A 19331-nucleotide genomic window follows, 5' to 3' on the forward strand; every position below is an offset into this window, starting at 1 on the left:
GTCTGGTGCGGGGGGCGACCGCTCCGGTCGTTTCGTCAGCCCCGGTGCAGCTATAATCAGGAGAAATACGGGATCCCGGACGGAGCTCCGGGCTCACGCCGCCATCTCAGTCGGCGCTCAAGCCACGCCCCACGAGGAACAGGCTACATCCAATCAAAATGGAGGTAAAGTAAGTTGCAAGCACAGGAACCATTGAAAAGCAAGGGCAGGATGGAAGCACCTTTTTAAGATTTATATTTAATACAGTAGATTTCACATGTGCTGTGCATATGAAGCCTAAAAATGTACGGTCCAGTACGGGGTAAATTGTATTTTAACTTCAATATGTTTTTATAAATTTGCAAAATTGTAATGATTTTGTGTTTGTACACATTTGGGAAATTGCTATGACTTTAAGTAATCGTGCAATAAATGTTTTCCTTCAGTTCCAAAGTCGGGAGCTCTGGTGTAACGCCATATCCTTTCCCCAATGCTACAGGTGCCGACAAGGCTATTCTAAAGCTGTGTTAAACAAGACACACATCCAACTCATGCATATCAAACTTCAATTTGCATTGTAAACAGAAAACATCAGAGCTGGTGACCGCTTTCAAAAAGGAGACGGAACTTGTGCAGACAGAGCATTACTGTGGAGATTAGTTTTGCTCCCCTGGGATGATGTCTGTTTGTCATTGTATTTGATTTGTTGGCTTGTTTTGCACAGTGCCGCATCTCACCTGGCATACCACGCTTAGCAGACAAATGCAAGAGTCAGACTTGCTGTACATGCATTTTTCCTTTGGGCCTTATAGTATATTACTTGCATAGCAATAATTACATATTTATCTGAGTTCCTGTAATTTGTCAGTCTACATTTGGCGACAATTTGTGTTCGAAACCAGTGGCAGGATCCAAAGGTTCACCAAGAAATGTGGCTTTCAGTAATTATTAAAAATTTTGTTAACCTTACATAACGGAACAACAAAACATGTACTTTTTATGTATAAATATTTGCAAAGGCCCGGGGATCCTAGCACATTATCAGAAAAGGAAGGCCATTAAAGAGGACATCAGCTGAGTGGGCTTAAGTTTATTTGGCTCCTGGCAGGTGCTTGTGCTGTGGTGAACACGCTCTGGTGGCAGGCATATGAGGCCGTTTGCACATACTGTGGAAGACTCTCCTGAAGCTGTGCAGCATCTAGGAGAAACAATCACAATCTCCTAGAGTCTAGAGCGTAATCTCCAACTCGGTGGAGATCTTGGCAGCCATTGTGGAAAAAATCCAGTGCTTGTCTGTGCGCATAGCATTGAGATACTCTGTGAACAGCTGAGTGTCAGTGGACCATTGGAAAGCTTGTATCCTGACGGTGATTCGCACACCTAATTGGGGACACTGTTGGTAACTGTTTATTGATTAAAACTGTGTTCCTGTAATTTGTCCACAGTACAGGCGTTTACAAGGGGAGGGGCTGGGAAAATAAAGGAAAACAAACAGACCTGGTTTAGAGCGCGGCTAGGACTAAATGGGAATGACAGCACTGTATATATGAAAACTAGCACAGCGCAAGTGCTGTGCAGGTGAAACCTTAAAAATTGATCCCACAAAAACTGATGGAAACAGTACTTCGGCAACAGGAAACTGATAAGAGAAGCACACGAGGAACAGGAAACCGTATGCTTAAGCAAATAGAAACTGAAGCAAAGTATGTGGCAGCACAGGAACTAATGGAAAGCAAGGGGGTAGGGTGTAGGCCCCTTTTTAAGATTTCTATTAAATACAATAGATTTCAATAGCGCTGTGCCAGTGAAACCGAAAAAGGACATATGTTTGGACTAATTGGTGTATATGCTGAAGTATTTAATAAAACTTTTATATAAATGTAAACACTTTTGCCTATTTTAAGATGTATAACATAACCCCTTTTCATTGGAGCATATATGGTTATATATTATGTAAATTTGCTTTTTAGATACGTTCATTTAAGCAAATGCCATATAACCAAGCCGATTACTTTCAGGTAGCAAGCCTGGAATTTGGAGTGGGGAGTATATTAATAATAGATTCCTTATTGGTGGCATGACCCAAAGGGCTACAGAGTAGTTGAGCAGGTTTTCGCTTCATCCATTTATACTTGACACTGTGTGGGCAGTGGCTCAATTCTTGAGTATCTATTGATAGTCACTGGAGTAGTTGCATGAGTATGTGGAAGTAGACAAAGTGGAAAGAAAGAACTCCTTAACACCAATAGTCCTTAACCTTCCCATGTGAAGTTTTATTTATTGCATAATTCCCTCTAGAATCTGATTTTATCAAACATACTTTTAACCACTGAAGTTACATCACTCAATTTGAAATCTTTATTTTGGCACTATCGGCATAGGCCATAAAAGAGCAATTTTAAAAAATACAGTACATCATAAAACTGGTTAAGAACGTTAAAATGTTCATTCTAGGCTCAGTATCATACATACAAAACACTACAACAGTTGTTAGAGAATAGTTTTCCAACATGAATTGTTTCCCAGATGTAAGAGGCAATACTAAAACACACTGCGTGGGCCTCCATAATGCACAAGAAAAGCATTGTGTAAAATTGTCAGAAAAACATGAAGTGCGTTTTTGAGGCTCCATCACATGGGCACTGGACCCCTGCTAAATACCATTGATTAATAATAGGGAACATGACAAGGTGATGTATGATGCCTAGTTGCACTCTGGTCAAAGCAAAGTTGTGTTGAGTGGTTGTCACCAGAGACAGATGTTTGAAATCCTCAGGTAGGGCATACAGTGTACGTGACAACAGTGGCTTTCCTAACATCAACATGGGCTCTCTATTATGCCCAAGCATTAAGTAAAACTGTCTTCACCTTCGACTTCTGGTGCGTAAAAATTCTAGAATGCTCCTCGAGCCCAGGGAAGCCAAATGCCTGCTTGAGGGTGTCATTGATGTAGGGCAACTATGAGATATTAAAGGCGTGATTTAACTCGAAGATCGTAGTTTTCTCAGGTTTAGCTCCTATTGAATGCCACTATAGGATAGGTTCGAGTGACATGTCTTCAAGGTGAGTTATCCCCACTACCATATGAATAGTAGATGATGGAAAGGGGAATTCCCCAAAGACGCATTAAAGATGAATTTTCTTCCACTTGTAGGGGCTACAAGGTGTATGACACCACACACCTTGCCATATGTTGTCTGTTGATGCGATCACTTTATAGATGGTAATCGTATCCCTGATAGAGCTGCATCCGAGTTTACTGGCAAACCTGAACACACCCTCCCTCAGTATTGAACTCAGATCTCACAATTTTTTTAGTGTTGAATTAATAAAAATCCTTACAATAGCAAAGGTACGGTTGGCCTAAATACACATAACAAATTTCATTAAATTGCTAAAACAAAAGTTAATATCAAAATTAAAAAAGTTTAAAACTTTGTCGGGTCCCGTCACGAACGTTATGAGGGAGTAGCCTCAGACAATATGTAACCAGATCAAGCACGGACCTGTAGCTGCTTTCCAATCTCAATCATAAATTTAGGACCCCTACAAGTTAGGATTGGTGATGAACCTCCCAGCCAAATTATAACGGCCTTCCACAGTATTAATTTTAAGTCTGGTATTCTGTATGTGTTGGACCTAGGAACCATTAATAGAAAAAGAATTCCCAAATAACGGAAGGAATTTACCTTTGCAATGGGAGTGCCCTCCCAAAAAAAAGGACTTCACCTTCTCGCGAGGTTTTTCTACAAGACATTATAAATGTCTTGGATTTATTATTCTTTAAGTTGTAGCCAGAGTGTGTCGTCTGCGTACAGGATAACAGGAACTGGGCAACCAGCAATTCCGCAGCCTGCAAGCACCGAAGCGCCTCATCTACACCATTTATAAATAGGGAAAATAAAGATGGGCCCAGCTCACACCCCTGTCTCACGCCCACCTAATTCTAAAAGAAAGGGAACATCCCCCCCATTAGGATCAGAAAAAACCTTGGCTGAAAGATTCTTATACATCTGGGAAAGAAGACCAACCATATTTTCTTGAGCCCCATACGAAATTCTGTGCTGAATGCCGAACAAAATAGAATTATTTGTTGCCCATTATGCAAAACAACACTGCCCTTGAGTTTTGCAGATGAATCCAGGAAGGAGATAGGACGGTAACACTTCAAGTTAGACCAGTGTCTTCCCACCACCCCCCCCTCTTGAAAATGGGGAACAATGATGGAATTTGCCCACGTGGAGGGTACTGGCCCCACTGCATTAGACTCCAGTCAAAAATTGGCCCCCATAGCTCACCCACACATAAAAGGGTCAACTGGAATTTCGTCTTGTCCATGAGCTTTACCTTTGGCACAAACTTTCACGAACCTCATCTAGGGTAAACTCCAGGGATATGCAACTTTTAGAAAAGAACCCATTTCTACAAGCCTGGTGGGTGCACATTAACTCATTATTAACGAAAGGGTCAAAGATCCTTTCGAATTGATCGACCCAGGCTTGGAGGGAGGCGTGCTGTTAATTCAGGAAGGGGATAGCTTTTCACAAACTGGGCATTTACAGTATTCCAAAACCGGATATTGTCATTAGTCTTGGCTGCTTGGACCAGGTCTGATCAGGCTTTTTCCTTTAGCTCCATTTTCCTAGACACTAGCACCTTGTTATAATGCTTCCATATAGGTTTAATAACCAAATAGTCACGTGGGACACAATGGAGATTAAACCTAAGCTTCTTAAGGCCTGCGTACACACTTGATTGAACCAGCCATTTCTGTTGAATGGCCCTGTCATAGCAGGCCACAGCAGAACGGTGGTAAGAGCTCTAGTAACTAGCTCCGAGGCAGAGACCAAGCCTTCATTGTTCACATCGGGGACTAGCAACCTTCACAGTAGGCACATAGGGTTGACTCCTGACCATCTAACATGAACACCATTCGGCCTGATAGGGACAATATTTAATAGGCAGTTAAAGGCTCTAGGGCGATCAGGATAAAAAATCATGGATGACACAATTGGATTATGGTTGCTTACTGCAGTTAGTTTGACCCTGATATTGGAAACCTCCTGCCAGTTGTTCACAGCATTGTACCTGTTTGAAAGTGTGAGGGGGGGATCGCTAGCAGCAGTAATGGAGGGTGGGGTGGGGTGGTCAAAGGATCGATAAAAACACTAGGTGCCTGAGATGGGTGACAATAGAAAAAAATCCAAGGGTAGAAGCAGAACGTTACCAACACCCCCCAATGCACCATCCTTGGAGAAGTCAGCCGAGGACTTATGCAGGAGCTGCCTGAACTTGATGAAGACCCCAATCTCCATCATAGGATATCCTAGACGGACGATCAAGCCCAACCTATGTGTCATCAGGATTTGATCAGAACCAGAGATTGGGAAAATTGACTTGGACTGTTGCCAGTGCAAAACGTTGTTCCTTAGTTGGACTAGTGATTTGACTGAGCTCCGAGGTAACGGTGGGACACTAGCTAATATTGCTACATAAGGACATCAGGCAGGGCAGGGGTAAATTAATCCCATTCGTATTGGGGCATCCAGCTCCTCAGCTATGCACCCCTGTATTCTCCTAACCCATGCTTTCAGTATGGGTTGCTACACAAAGTTAGCTATTAGAGAGACCAGTCTGATTTAGGGTGTTGCACACCCCTCACAGAATTAAAAGACCTACCCACAGTTAAACCACCCCCATGATGTTAGAATAACCCTCCCTCCTGAGCCCAGAAACCACATATTGTGGGCAAAATTGTGAAGTGTTACAGTGCAAAATGGGGGGGGGGGGACCCATCTGTCTATTTCAAATGTACACACTACCGAAGACACCCAAGAACAAAATCCCCCCACCTGGCAGACCGATCGTGTCAGGGATCGGTTCACTCTTGGAACCGCTCTGTGTTCTGTGACCATTTCTTGAAACCCATTATACAAGGTACCATAACCTACCTTAAAGACACTAAAAGTGTATTACAATTCCTGCAAAATCTCACCTTTGAGGAAGGATCGGTCATTCTTGTAACACTAGACATAGAAAGTCTTTATACAAGTATTCCTCAGGGTGACACCCTGAGGGTCCTGGGATCAGCTCTTGATTCCATAACTTGGGAATATCAAACACCTAAAGACTTTATCCTGCAATGTGCGACAATAGCTTTGAAAGAGAATTTCTTCGAATACAAGGGCAAACTATACCTCCAAAGCACTGGTACTTCAATGGGCAGCACATTCACCCCCAGTGTAGCGGGATTATACGTCCATGATTTTGAAGTGAAACACATTTTACCCACGGAAGGCCCTTTCTCCTTCTCCATAGGATTATGGAGGAGGTATATAGATGATTTCCTTATCTGGAAGGGCGGTGAAACCCTCCTGGAACAATTTCTCGACTGGATAAACACCCTAGACCCTAACTTGAAATTCACCCACTGTTGGATCAAACATGAAGTTGTGTTCTTAGACGTTGTAATCACAGTGAGGGGTACAACTCTTACGACAAGAACACACTACAAACCCACTGCCAAGAACAATCTGCTCAATTTCTCGAGCTTTCACCCTAGGGAAAACTTACATTATGGTCCGTATCTCAGGAACCAGAGAAATTGCAGCAACATTAAGGACTACCGGGAACAAGCTACTGACTTAACCTCAAAACTCAGATCAAGAGGCTACCCGACGAATATTCTGGACAAAGGCTACAAGCGAGCTAGAAATCAACCTCGCGAAGTACTTCTCGAAGACAACGTGAAAGATCGCAAAGAAATACCACTCACTTGCGTCACCACATATAGGACCCTATCAGACGCAATGAAAAAATCAATTAACAAGAATTGGATTATTATCACCAGCAACAACAAAACCTGGGAAAAACCCCTTTTCTATTAAAAAAAAGGAAGAAGCCTGAAAGACTCTCTTGTCCATACACGCCCTAAAAATGACACCCAGACCATAGAGCAATCCATCACAGATGCCTGGGGTCAAGCACCGGTGACCGGTCACTACCCCTGATCTAATTGTAGCGTGTGCCATCTGACCACACATACTAACCAACTCACTCTGGAGCCAGGCAAAATATGGACCCAACGAGTTCACACAAACTGTAATTCTACCAATGTGGTCTATTTGATCACTTGCCCGTGCAAAAAAAGGTACATAGGCATGACCACACACAAAATTAAACCGAGAATATGCGAACACCGTAGCAACATCAGGTGTCTCAAGATCACCACCAAAATGAGTGAACACTTCCTCCTCTCAAACCATACTACAAATGATCTTAAATGGACAATTATTGAAAAAGTGTGTACTGGCAAAAACATCCCCAACATACTGTTCGAAAAAGAACAATGCTGGGTCTACCGTTAGGGAACGCACCTAAACGGCCTGAATGATGGGATACCATGGTCAACAGTTTTAAAATGCTAAACATCATAACTACCACTTGATGTAAATCTATCGAAATACATATCACCAACCAGGCTCACTACCTTATGTCCTCAAAGTCCCTTTATCTCTGGCCCAACATAATGCCCATAATTCGCCCTCCATTCATGGGTTAATACAAATAGAGCTCATGAATGTACCTAACTGAACATATCGTGTGAGTAAGCTAGACACTAAGAATAAACTAGAACAAGTTGTAGGCCATGGTTTCTGTATCGCTAAATCATAGCTACCACTTTGTGTAAATATACCCAAACACATACCACCAACCAGGCTCACTACAAACCCTCCACTCATGGGTTAATGTAAACAGAGCCTAGCAATGTACCAAACCCCCACATCGTTTGAGTAGGTAATAGGCTATGAATAAACATTAACAAGTAGCTGGTCATGGCTTCTGTACCGCCAACCTATTACCAACCAATAGTATCATGGCTATTTTTAATGAACACATTGCTTTATTTAGGGAGAAATATGAAAGGACTGACCCCGTTGTGTGTATTGAATGCACCATGGTCCCATTCAGACACCCTTAAGACAATCGGTGGTGAACTACTCGCCGTTTGTCATGTTCCACAATTCAATAAAGTTTTAATTGAATCGACATCAGTTCCACCTATTTAGTGACTGGAGTCCCTTCCGTCATATATATATATATATATATAACACATTTTTTGCCTGTTTGCCAAAATATTTTTTTGCCTGATCGCCTTTGTTTATCAGCTAACCTTATAAGGGGTTCCTCTTTTATCTGTAAACATTTATCACACTTTAACCCTACAGAACTGTCTGAGAAGGTATGCCGAACCCGCGCATAAAGCACCCTTTTTGAGACTTCCGCTTGCCATAAAACTATTCTGGGTCCATGTTCTAGTCCTTTCCCCCACGTCATACCCCGACGCGGACTACGATTGGATGCACACTCCAAAACCCACGTAGGCCATTGCGGACCACTTCGGGTTCACCCTCCTTGAAGTAACTATTTTAACAATGCCGTCTGAACCAAACAATATCCACGAGGTCCAGTCAGAGGCCACACGCAGGTATCGAGCGGGTCCCAGGCGTTGCGGGCGTGAGTTCCATCCCCGTCTAATACAGCTAAGTACTTTCGCATTGACTCGAGCGATTTTCATGCCGCTTTCTCAAATTTGCTTTAGATTTCCCTTCCATCCTATAGGGTATGCCATTTTCACCTCCACCCCCCTCCCGTGACCTATGGGGCGTGGATCTTTTCTACTACAATTGAGAGTCTATCTATTGTAAAGATGCAAACCGTATGTGCCGGGTCATAACTATGTAAATGTAAATGTGCTGGATTTGTCGAGCGCACGGCTGCCCGTAAGCGTCCCGGCGCTTGCTTAGGGAACCCGTCCTGGTATTCCCCTGTGAGAAACCCAGTGAGGGTGTCCACAAGGTGAAAGCCAGGCATCCCGCCGCGAGGGGCCGTAGTGGAGATTAAGCAAGCTATTGCCCAGAGTCGCAGAGTGTGACCCCCGTGAGTTGAGTAGGCACCAGAGCGAGAATTGTTGAGTCCATGGAATTTTTGAGCCCGAGACCCGCCGAGGCGGGGAATCGAACCCTGGTCTACGGTCGATCTCAGCTTCCGGGTCTGCCGCCTCTAACCACTGAGCCACGCTTCTCCAACTATGTCACTACAATCCACCGGCCTCGCCTAACGGCCCATTGATCTCTAACCAACATGATTACCGGTATAACGCCAGAATCGGCGTACAGGTGCCTAGATGTAATATATTTTTGCATGCATCGCTACTGGCATCTCTCTGCAAAGCCAGTAAACCCACCACTGTAAAAAATATTATTACTGTATGATTTGGCAGCCACTCATCCAGTGGTAACCCAGAAGCACAGCATGGTTTTATTTTTACAAACCAGCATAACAAATCTAAGACTAATTATGTGTTTTGTCTTCTTTATATGTCTATGTCCTTTTTTACAGACTATAAAGGTCCCTCTGATTTTGAGGTAATTTCCCCCACAAAACCTGTTTTTGTTTTTTCGCACCTTTTTTAACTTTCACACCCTCTGGTAAGGGTGGGCCTTAGCGTGCCCATACCGCCGAGTTACACTCCCCATGGTCCTGACGAATGCCCAGTAAATCACGCAGAAACATGTTGACCCCACTTTAAGTGGAAATAACCAAACAATTAATTTGGTAGTTTCCAAACACATTGCTTTTAATATGTCCGATTGGCCACTGAATATTTTTTTTTTTTTTGTGAGACACAATCTGTACATTTTTAACCTTTCACACTTGCACGCTCCTCACAAATAACCAGCTCCGCAGTAACCTGGCGTTGAAGCACACCGGGGAGGCATTCGGCTTCTACCGGTGGGCCCGATGATGAAGCATGTCACCAACCAGGTTGGTGAGTGAGGGCTTTCTATACAAATCTAATAGATTTGTTCCTCCATCCTCTTCCCTTTTGTGCTTCTATGCATTCATTGAATTACACGCTTTTGTTGTTTAAAGTAGAGTATTCCAAAGGTAACTAAAGATTGAATTATAATCTTGAGGGGGTGATGCAGGGCATGTTAGCAGCCCTCCAGCCACCTGCGAGTGAATAGTAGACTGAGTGACGACAGAAGTAGTGCACCTTGCCTTAACACTAGATTAAAGTTCTTCAGTGGTCCCCAGCCTAGAACATTTAGGTGCAAGCAAACTTCCAATCGCACCTCTCACATTATCCAAGAGTCTTTTGAAGAGTCTTAATTCCACAGAGATGAGCGAGAGTCAAAGGCATGATTAGATTGAGGGTCTGGTCTACAGGTGAGTCCGGCTTCCTTAACCCAGACGCCTTTTCTGCTTGGCAGGAGGACTGTTACTAGAGGAGGGAGGTGGCACTAAAACCATTCCATTAGCTGGGCTCTGCAAAATGTCCCACAAAACCTCTGAACCAGATTCCTACGAGGAAATGGGACCTGACAGTTCTTTTTTCAAGTTGCCAGCGTGGCGACGTTCCCCATGCCCCATTACGCATTTACTGAAGCGATCTAGGGAACAGGAAGTACAATTTGATTTAGCGGTTGTTTGAGTTTTACGCTTCCCCAGCACAGCAAAAAGTGTAGTCCTCAAACTCCAAGCTTACCATACCAGTACCTTAAGAACCTCCGAGAAGTGTTAGCTTCTGAGGCTTGCGATAGATTCTAGGGGCTGCGCTCCCCACCCCCTAATGTCCAATCCCAACACAACAAATTACAGCAACTGCTAAGGCAAGAGCAGTGGCCCAGCCTCCTCCAGGCTAGGATGGGCACAACAATGGCAACATCGTGGAGCTTTGGCTGAATGTGGCACATCACAAGCCGCGGTACCAAAAATATTTTTTAAGCACGATGTGCCCCTCCTCCTGGTTCTGTTGGCTGCTAGGAGATGTAGGTTTGGGCAGTCTGGCAGATGTAGTCCCACCCTAGCGGGAGGAAGTGGAAACATGGAGTAGGGTGAAAAAAATAAATAAATAAATAAAATACAAAAAAGTTCAAGCTGTGTGCGGTCCCCTCACACACACTTCCGCCTCTCCTCAAAAGCAAGCTGGGGGACAAGCAGGATACTGGTAGGCAGAAAGGAAGTGCAAACAGGAGCTAAAGTGAGAAGCGGCTCAAGCAGTGAGAATCCACATGCAACCAGTTCTCCAAGCCCAAACAAGCCGGGAGACAGAATCCCACCCCAGCAGGAGCTTGGAAAAAAATGCAGACAGGAGCAGAAATTGGTTTCATACCTGGAATGTAGAAATTGTCTTACCAGAAGTATCAGACAGCGCCCTACCGCAAAGCCAAGAAGAGTATGTATCCCTGATTTGGTGCTAATCGGTGCAGGACAGGTCCGGCCAGCGCAGCGTGGTTTGTCAAGTCGCTTTATAGCACATGGGGTAAGGCACAAACAGGCCCTCTTCCTCCTGGGGCTTTGAGTTATGGGACTATGAGTTCATGCAGCCACAAAATCAGTGAGTCGTCCACTCATTCTTCGCTTTTGTCCTTTTCTTCAGCAGTAAACTGAAATATTGCAACGGTCTGTCATAGTTGGGGGAAGTTATTTTCCTACAACTTTGCAAAACCCTTTGTCTATTTCTAAGGATATGAAAATCGTCTCCTCAGCTTCCACTGTTAGTAAGCTATGTGTTCGATATATTGCACCCTTGCCCACACTAAGAGCAAGTGCTGAATTGAGGGGTTGCAAAGAGACTGGAGATGGTTTACTGCCGGACTTGTTTGTAGCAGCTTTCTTTAGTATATGTAAATAGTGAGCAGGCCTTTAGCATCTTTACATACTGAGTGATTAATTTGGGTAATTTGATTATGATTACTTGATTTTTGATGGTATATTGCTGTGTACTAATGGATGTATCGCCTAACTCCGCACTCCTTTTATAGAACCATAGTGTAAACCCTGTGTGGGTCCATATCCATTGGAACCGGAGAACAATTTTCACATATCTTTGCAGCAGGACTATTAACCAGTGAGCTGTCATATTAGCCACATTGAACTAACTACCATCTACTATTGCCAGAAAAGATTTTTGTTATAATTAATCCAAGCACAATACTGACTTGTTTTGTTTCTCCACAAGGCTGAGTTTGATAAAGCTGCTGAAGATGTGAAGAATCTAAAAACAAAACCATCAGATGAAGATATGCTAATGGTGTATGCGTTGTACAAGCAAGCGGGTGTCGGGGATATAAATACAGGTATGTTAAAAATTATCTAGTACTATTGTTGAGACTATTGTGATGGGTAGTATTGTAAATTTGCCCTTTCTACAGGGTCAACCCCGAATTTCTTTTAGCTGGGCCCTGTTTTTACTGGCTATAGAACTCTGTGCAGTTTGCCCCTGCTAAACCGTGGAAAATTGCTTGTGCTCCTCTTTTCAACATGGTGACACCGGCATATTCCTAACTGGCTTATTTTTCTTGCCTAGAAGTCCCTAGTACATGGTGCCGAAAGTGTACCCAAAGCCGATAATTTGTATATCACCAGTGGCTGCAGTACTCATTGTGCCACCCACTGCGGTAACCATGCATGATGGTAGGCCTCACAGCCACATTGCAGCCTGAACCGGGGACTCCAGCCCCCAAGAGCAATCGCGCGAGGAGGTGCTGACGTGGGTTTTCTGTGCCCATAGGCACATACAGTAATCGTGGGATGGGCGTGCCCGTGCCAACAGCGGGCCTGTCCACAGCCGTTTAGGGCCAGCCCGGCTCACTCTTAGTGGGACAGTATGTCCTCTACATCAACCTGGGCTGGTGCGGTGTGATCTTTGTTTGAACTTGGGCATAGCGACATAAGGGCAAGGAAGTAACCTGGGGATGGTGACTGCTGAACCAGCTAGCACTTTCTCCATCTTGACCCCCCTCCTGAAGCTTCTCGGAGCATCTTTGACTCTTATTGAGGAGGTGGGTCTATTAGGCTTATCGTTTAAATACACCATGGGGAAGAGGAAAGATGCCCCCACGTGTTCCCCACAGGACTTATCCAAGGAAACCATTGACTCGTTTCTGGTAAAAGCATTGCGGGCAATTACCAAAGAGATACAGGGCTGAGAGATGTCTCTCTTTAGAAAAAGCAGTGGTGGCCATGCCGTTCATGGAGGATTGCATGTCCGAGGTGGCTGAAAACCAGCAGAGGTTGCTCTGGGATAAGGCCAATGTCAAGATGAGGTTGTGAACGTTTCAGTAGACTCCAACCCTGGCACCATTCTGGCACCATTCTAACTACCACAGCAGTCGGTCAGAACACACGAAATAGGGCCAGGACGACGGCTCTCGTGGTGTGGAGCAAAGTGGCTCACCAGCCCTGAATAAACAACTTAAAGCAACAAAGAATTATTCCGGCGAAGAAAGGGGAAGGCACTGTAGGCTTGGGCATGAAGGCTGCTAAGGACTTTGAAGATTTGTGGGGTCCCTTGAAACAAAAAATTGTGGAAACAGTGATTGGCCTTTTTTAATGTGTTTTTTTAAATGAATTTGCAAAAGTACGAGCCGCAACAAGGGCAACGCTCGTTAAAATGTACAGCACATTGTCTCCCTCTAGCCAGGCCATGCAAAACGCAGGTTCAACAAGTATTTTCTCCAGCAGAGACTCGTACCGAGACTCTGATCACTCAAATTACTCCTGGTGCAACAAGGCCTGTGGCACAGGTCACAAACCCAGGGTTCATGATGCTTGGGCAGCTGGCTACTTCTAACACTGAGTTGACTCATAGGAGTCACCAAAGGGACCGACCACCGATTGCAACAGTAGCCATGCAGGGGGTGTTGCTCTAGCTGCCCCTAATACCCCAGACTTACCAGTCATAGACCTTCCACCAGCAAGCTACCCTTATACTTTGGTCTTGGCAGGTGTACCAGGACTTAACAGTGCAAATGAGGAGTCCACCGCCCAGTTAATCAATAAAGTGATCCATTGGCTGTGTAAAAGGGCTGGGTTTAATTTTGCGGAGCACATGCATATTCTGATGGGCAGGAGGGTATCAATGAGTGGCAGGGCTAGGAAAGCATTCTCAGGAGACAGTGTGATTGTCACGCTTGGGTACCCTGAATTGGTCCACAAGATCCAATTTCCCTCCTCACAATTATTCCGAGCAGAATCGGTGATCAAACCATTACCACTGGGTTTCTTTTATAGGCCACCATTAGCTTAAAATCATTCCAATGTTTTGCAAGACAGGATGAGGGCTGTACCTTGGGGCGGGGGGGGGGTGGCTTGACTTTAAGAAATGCATTTGCACCATTGAGGGACCTGAATGATACAGATTGACTACAAGAAGGCGAGGGCTCGTGCAGGGTTACTGACATTTGGCCTGATTTCACTGGTACATCAAGTGGGAGGGAGGTGACTAACTTGGGATAACTTCAACACCCCCGCCGCATAGCTGGAGCAAATACATGATGTAGGTCTGTCACAGTCCCAATTGATTTTAGTTGGAGATTTTAATTGTCATCTGTGTCCTAACTTGAGGATGACCCATCGTGACTGGTCGTCCTGTACACTAAGAGAGGGACAACACATGGAACATACTCAAGAAGGACCGGATTGAAGTGGCCTTCTAAACATCTATGGGTTATCTCACACGCTGGCCTTTATTGCCACCCATCCGGATATAGCTGTGCCCGGACTTACAAAGGGAGAGGCTGCTCATTAATTATCGACATTTGTGGTTTTCGTACATTGAGGAGTTTTATATCTTTGTTTTAAAATATCAATTGTAGCGTATTTAGTGACCATAATCTGGTGACCATGTTGCCCAGCATCATCACATACGATGCGCCTGTAATCCCGAGAAGCTGCACATATTACACAAGGTCTCCATCTGGAGCTTTGTGGAACATAGCCAAGGACCAGGCATTGACACCCCCCACTAGCCCTAACATTCTCTGGAAGCATTGTCCTTCACCTCCGCGTCACCGTGCAGACCCAGTTCCACGGGCGGGGACATAGTTCCCCTATTCCTACTGAATTACTTGCAGGTATCTTAATACTGATGAGAACCCCCCCATTTTCATGATATGGCCCAGTTTCCTTAGCAATTTTTTTAAATGAAATCTAGGACAGGACTGTTCATCATATGCCAAGAAGGGCTGAGACCATGTTAGTTTTTCACCATAACCTCATATGAAAGTTCTGCTTTAGTTCATCCTATGTAAAAGCACCTTTTATAAATGGCCTGAAAATCTTGCCTGTATCCAGTCCGGATTGGATCTACAAAGGACACCCTTTTTTATTCTTTTTTTTTTTTTTCCCGGAAGATCATGTTTCGAGTGTCAGAGGAAGAGGTAAGAGATGTAAAGCATCCAGATTCTGCACCATTTTCTTGTGTGCTTCCTTTGTAATTTAGAACTTGGCACTAGACCCTCTGGGTTGCCAAGACAGCAATAGCTTTTTCCCACATCCATCCAGCAGAGGGCCACCTTTGTACATGGAGATCTGCCTTCTTTGTGTGGAGGCCTTTATTAATTCAGCCTGCCTACGTCGGTCCAGCCTCATATTATGGACGACCTGGTTAAGGAAAATATGCATTGAGAGGACATCCGTAAGTGACAAAACTCAATCAAGATGGACAAAAGACATCAGCCAGGTAGTAGTGACCGGTGGCTGCTTAATCGGCCTATTAGCAGGTTCCCCCTACACTTGAATGGGACCGAGAAACTGCAAGTTTGTGGGATAGTAGAATTGTCATTTTAGAGTGGGCCACCCATATTGCCAAATCCCCCCCCCCCCCTCCTCTCTCTCTGTCCTGAAATCTTTTGTATGACTTTCGTTTTTGGCATCTCTTCTGCTGTGGTTCCAAAGTCCTATGTACTCCATTTAAGGGCCTCTTCACTACTGATTTGCTGTGGTCCAAATTCTTTGGTCATTTCAGCCTACAGTACTACTCAACTTGTTACATATGTGATAAGCAAGTCTGAATAGCCTTTTTTTGGGTGGGGTCCTGCCTCAACTCTTACCTTTCTTCAGATTTCTTCCATGTCACGGAGTGTAATTTTCCACTCCATCTCGTTGAGTGAATAACCCCTCTATAGTGAAACCATATCCCATAGTTTGTTTTTAGTTTACACTATTTGAATTGGCGTTTTTTGTTGTGTTTTTTTATCATGCAATTTCTTTACCTCCATGAAATGTTTTGTGAATCATTGGTGCTTTCTAATAGAAGCTACTATGTTAAATATGTAACCTTTCTTTACGTTTTATCTTCAGATCGACCTGGCATGTTGGATTTCAAAGGCAAAGCCAAGTGGGATGCCTGGGAGAAACAAAAAGGTATTTTTCTTACTTACTGTATAAGTAATACCATATATGGAATACTGTGAAATATAAACTGTTTTTGTGTAAGATACTCCAATATCCCTTTTGCTTAACAATTGATCACAGATGATTACAAAGGTTCGTTCTCTTTGCTGGTTTAAGTAGCTTCCTTATTGATAACAGAATATTACTACTATATTTAGCACTATTTAGAAGAAAAGAATAACGGTACCTGAATTCTTTTGTGGAATTATGTTAAGTGCCGTGTTACTTTGAAGTGGGGCGTAGCACAAATCGACCTGGGAATATGAGTGAGCCTGTCTTTCTTTAATGAGAAGAGGAACGCACTCCATTCAATGGAGGGCTGTGGAGAAAATCTGTGAGAAGAGGGTAGCAAGGGCTAGGTTGTGCCTGAATAGGATTCTCCCAATAGTTTTGTGAGACCCTTTTGAGCCAAGACAGTGAGTGGTGGAGACTTGTTTGCTATACTTAACTGATTATGTTTACTTTATAACTACTAAGCTTTTAAACTTTGTGTTAATGAGAATTACACTTTTTCACATTTGAAAATTGTTCTTTATACCGGTCTTTGAATTGTCTTGATAGATGTATAAAATTACCATGTAATTTACGGGCATACCTGCTGTTTATTTTCCTGGATTCAATACCAACACTATGGTGGATTAGGGTTCTTGGATGGGGGATTTAACCATATGCTATGCTGCAGCAGATGCAATTTGATATTTCTTTGGCTTTGCAGTTAGGGCTCTAAATATGTTTTGCTTATGGTGGTCCGGAATATACTATAGATGTATGGCATTTCAAAAGCGCAAATAGGAGATGTGGTAAGACTTTATGAATGGGTTTCTGCATAGATTCCTGTAATTTCTTGTTTCATGGGTATTCTAAAGTGGCAAGTAAGCCTGACTACACACACCTACATTTTGTCTGTTAACTACTGCAACACCTACTCTTCATCTGTGCTGATATGGGCATTTGGAGAACAGTGACTTCGTTAACGCTTTCAACCTTAACACCATGTTCTAAAGTCCAGCTGCCCAGACTGCTACAGAACCTTTTTGTTCTTTACAGGGATGTTTATTATAGATGGGGCCTGTTGTGCAGCTTTTCTGATTGTGGTGTGTTAGACAAACTAGGTAGGATTAAAGCAATATGGCACCTTGGAATCTGACACTAAACTGTATTAAATAAAGCAGGCTAAAGCAGGTTTTTGCTTGTATCCTTTATATTCCTAAAACTAGCCACCATGGATTCTCCTGAGGCTGCACACATTATTCAAGCCCTGAGGGCTCTGCTGTAGCTTCCAGTATGGGAAATGGTTAATTTAAAAAAGCTTGTTCAAAATACTTGGTGGGACAAAGCTCTATACCAAATCATCTGATTTTAAGCATTGTTAATAAATGCTTATGCCTTATGACTTGTTTTTATTCCTCTGTGCCTGTACTTGTGTTCTTGCCTAAATTTGTTTTTCCTTCCTGTGCCCCGTTCTCCCGCGGCCCCACCTGTTTTTCCCCGTCCCTGCGTCCCCGCCCACCTGCAATCCCATTCGCCGCCCCGCTCCCGCCTCCTAGCTGCTCCTCCCTCCCTCCATCCCCTCATATGGAAGCTGCGCAGCGGTGAAAGGAGCGGCCTATGACCCTGCTCGCAGGCAGGTCGCTCCCCACGCTGCTGCACAGCTCTGCCTGCATTAGGCAAAAATAATCTTGTATTTTTCCCCTGTGCCTAACTTGTTTTCTTGCCCAGACTTGTTTTTATTCCCCTGTGCCTGTACTTGCTTTCCTGCCCAGACTTGTTTTTATTCCCCTGTGCCTGTACTTGCTTTCTTGCCCAGACTTGTTTTTATTCCTCTGTTTCTGTACTTGTTTTCTTGCCTAAACTTGTTTTTACTTCCTGTGCCCAGTTCTCCCGCGGCCCCCGTCCGTTTTTCCCGCCGCTGCGTCCCTGCGGCCCAGCCCACCTGCAATCCCATTCGCTGCCCTGCTCCCGCCTCTCAGCTGCTCCTCCCTCCCACACCCTTTCATATGGAAGCCGCTACGTGGCTGAGCAGCGGCCGCGCCGCTGGCGCACCTATGGCAAGCCCGTTTGTGCCTGGACCGTGCCCAGCGCCAGGACCCCTGAACACCACGACGCCCGACACGCTACGATGCCAGAACCCTCCATGCACTCAACACCGGGCGATCACACACCTGCTTCCTGGCCGTCCCGAAGCGCACCCACAGAGCTTTCACCTGCCGGAACTGCAGCTTCACAAGCATCCGCCCCACTGTGCTGCCGACCAGGAAAGAACCCAACCACCTCAGATGCATCCTTCTCAACACCCGCTCCGCCTGAAAACATGCAGTTGAACTCTGGGACCTACACGACTCAACCTCCCCAGACATCGCCTTCCTGACGGAGACATGGCTGAACCCCGCCTTGGCACCCGACATAGCCATAGCCGTCCCGGAAGGCTACAAGATCACCCGCAAGGACCGCACCAACAGAGCGGGAGGAGGAATCTCCATCGTCCACAGGAACACTCTCAGTCTCGACCAACACAGACGACACCCTCAGCACCGCCGAACACCTGCACTTCCAGATCCACACCGACCCCAACACCACCCTTAGAGGAACCCTCATCTACAGACCGCCCAGACCCCGACCACAGTTCAGCGACTCCTTCGCTGACTTCGTCAGCACACCTGCCCTCGCCTTCACGGACTACATCCTCCTCGGGGACCTGAACTTCCACCTCGAGAACAATGACAACACCAACTCCCACAACCCTGATCGACAATCTTGCCAACCTTGGACTCAGACAACTAGTCACTATACCCACCCACTCCGCCGGTGACACGCTTGGCCACATCTTCTCCGCAAGCCCCCACTTCTCCTTCAACCATACCACCGAACTCCACTGGACCGACCACCGCTGCATCCACTTCACCTTCAAGAAACCCACCACGCACCACCGCACCCAACAGATGCCTCCCCGCTGCTGGAGCAAAGTCACCAAAGACCAGCTAACCACCATCCTCGCCCAGAGCCCACCCGCCGACCCTGACACCACCGCCCGCAACCTCAGACAGTGGATTAACAACTGCGCCAACATCCATGCCCCGATCAAGAAACCCTCCAACAAGAAAGCCAGC

General features: G+C 45.0%; 1 protein-coding gene across 1 annotated transcript in view; it reads left to right on the forward strand.

Annotated features, from left to right (window-relative positions):
- The window catches only part of DBI (diazepam binding inhibitor, acyl-CoA binding protein), a 45840-nt gene that overhangs the window by 16607 nt on the left and 9902 nt on the right, over positions 1-19331 (forward strand). Inside the window, exons 2-3 of the mRNA XM_078682393.1 lie at positions 12008-12125; positions 16132-16194. Of these exons, the coding sequence (XP_078538519.1) occupies positions 12008-12125; positions 16132-16194 (181 nt within the window). The remainder of the gene's footprint in view (positions 1-12007; positions 12126-16131; positions 16195-19331) is intronic.

This window comes from Lissotriton helveticus, chromosome 3_1, assembly GCF_964261635.1.
Source record: "Lissotriton helveticus chromosome 3_1, aLisHel1.1, whole genome shotgun sequence".
NCBI lineage: Eukaryota > Metazoa > Chordata > Amphibia > Caudata > Salamandridae > Lissotriton > Lissotriton helveticus.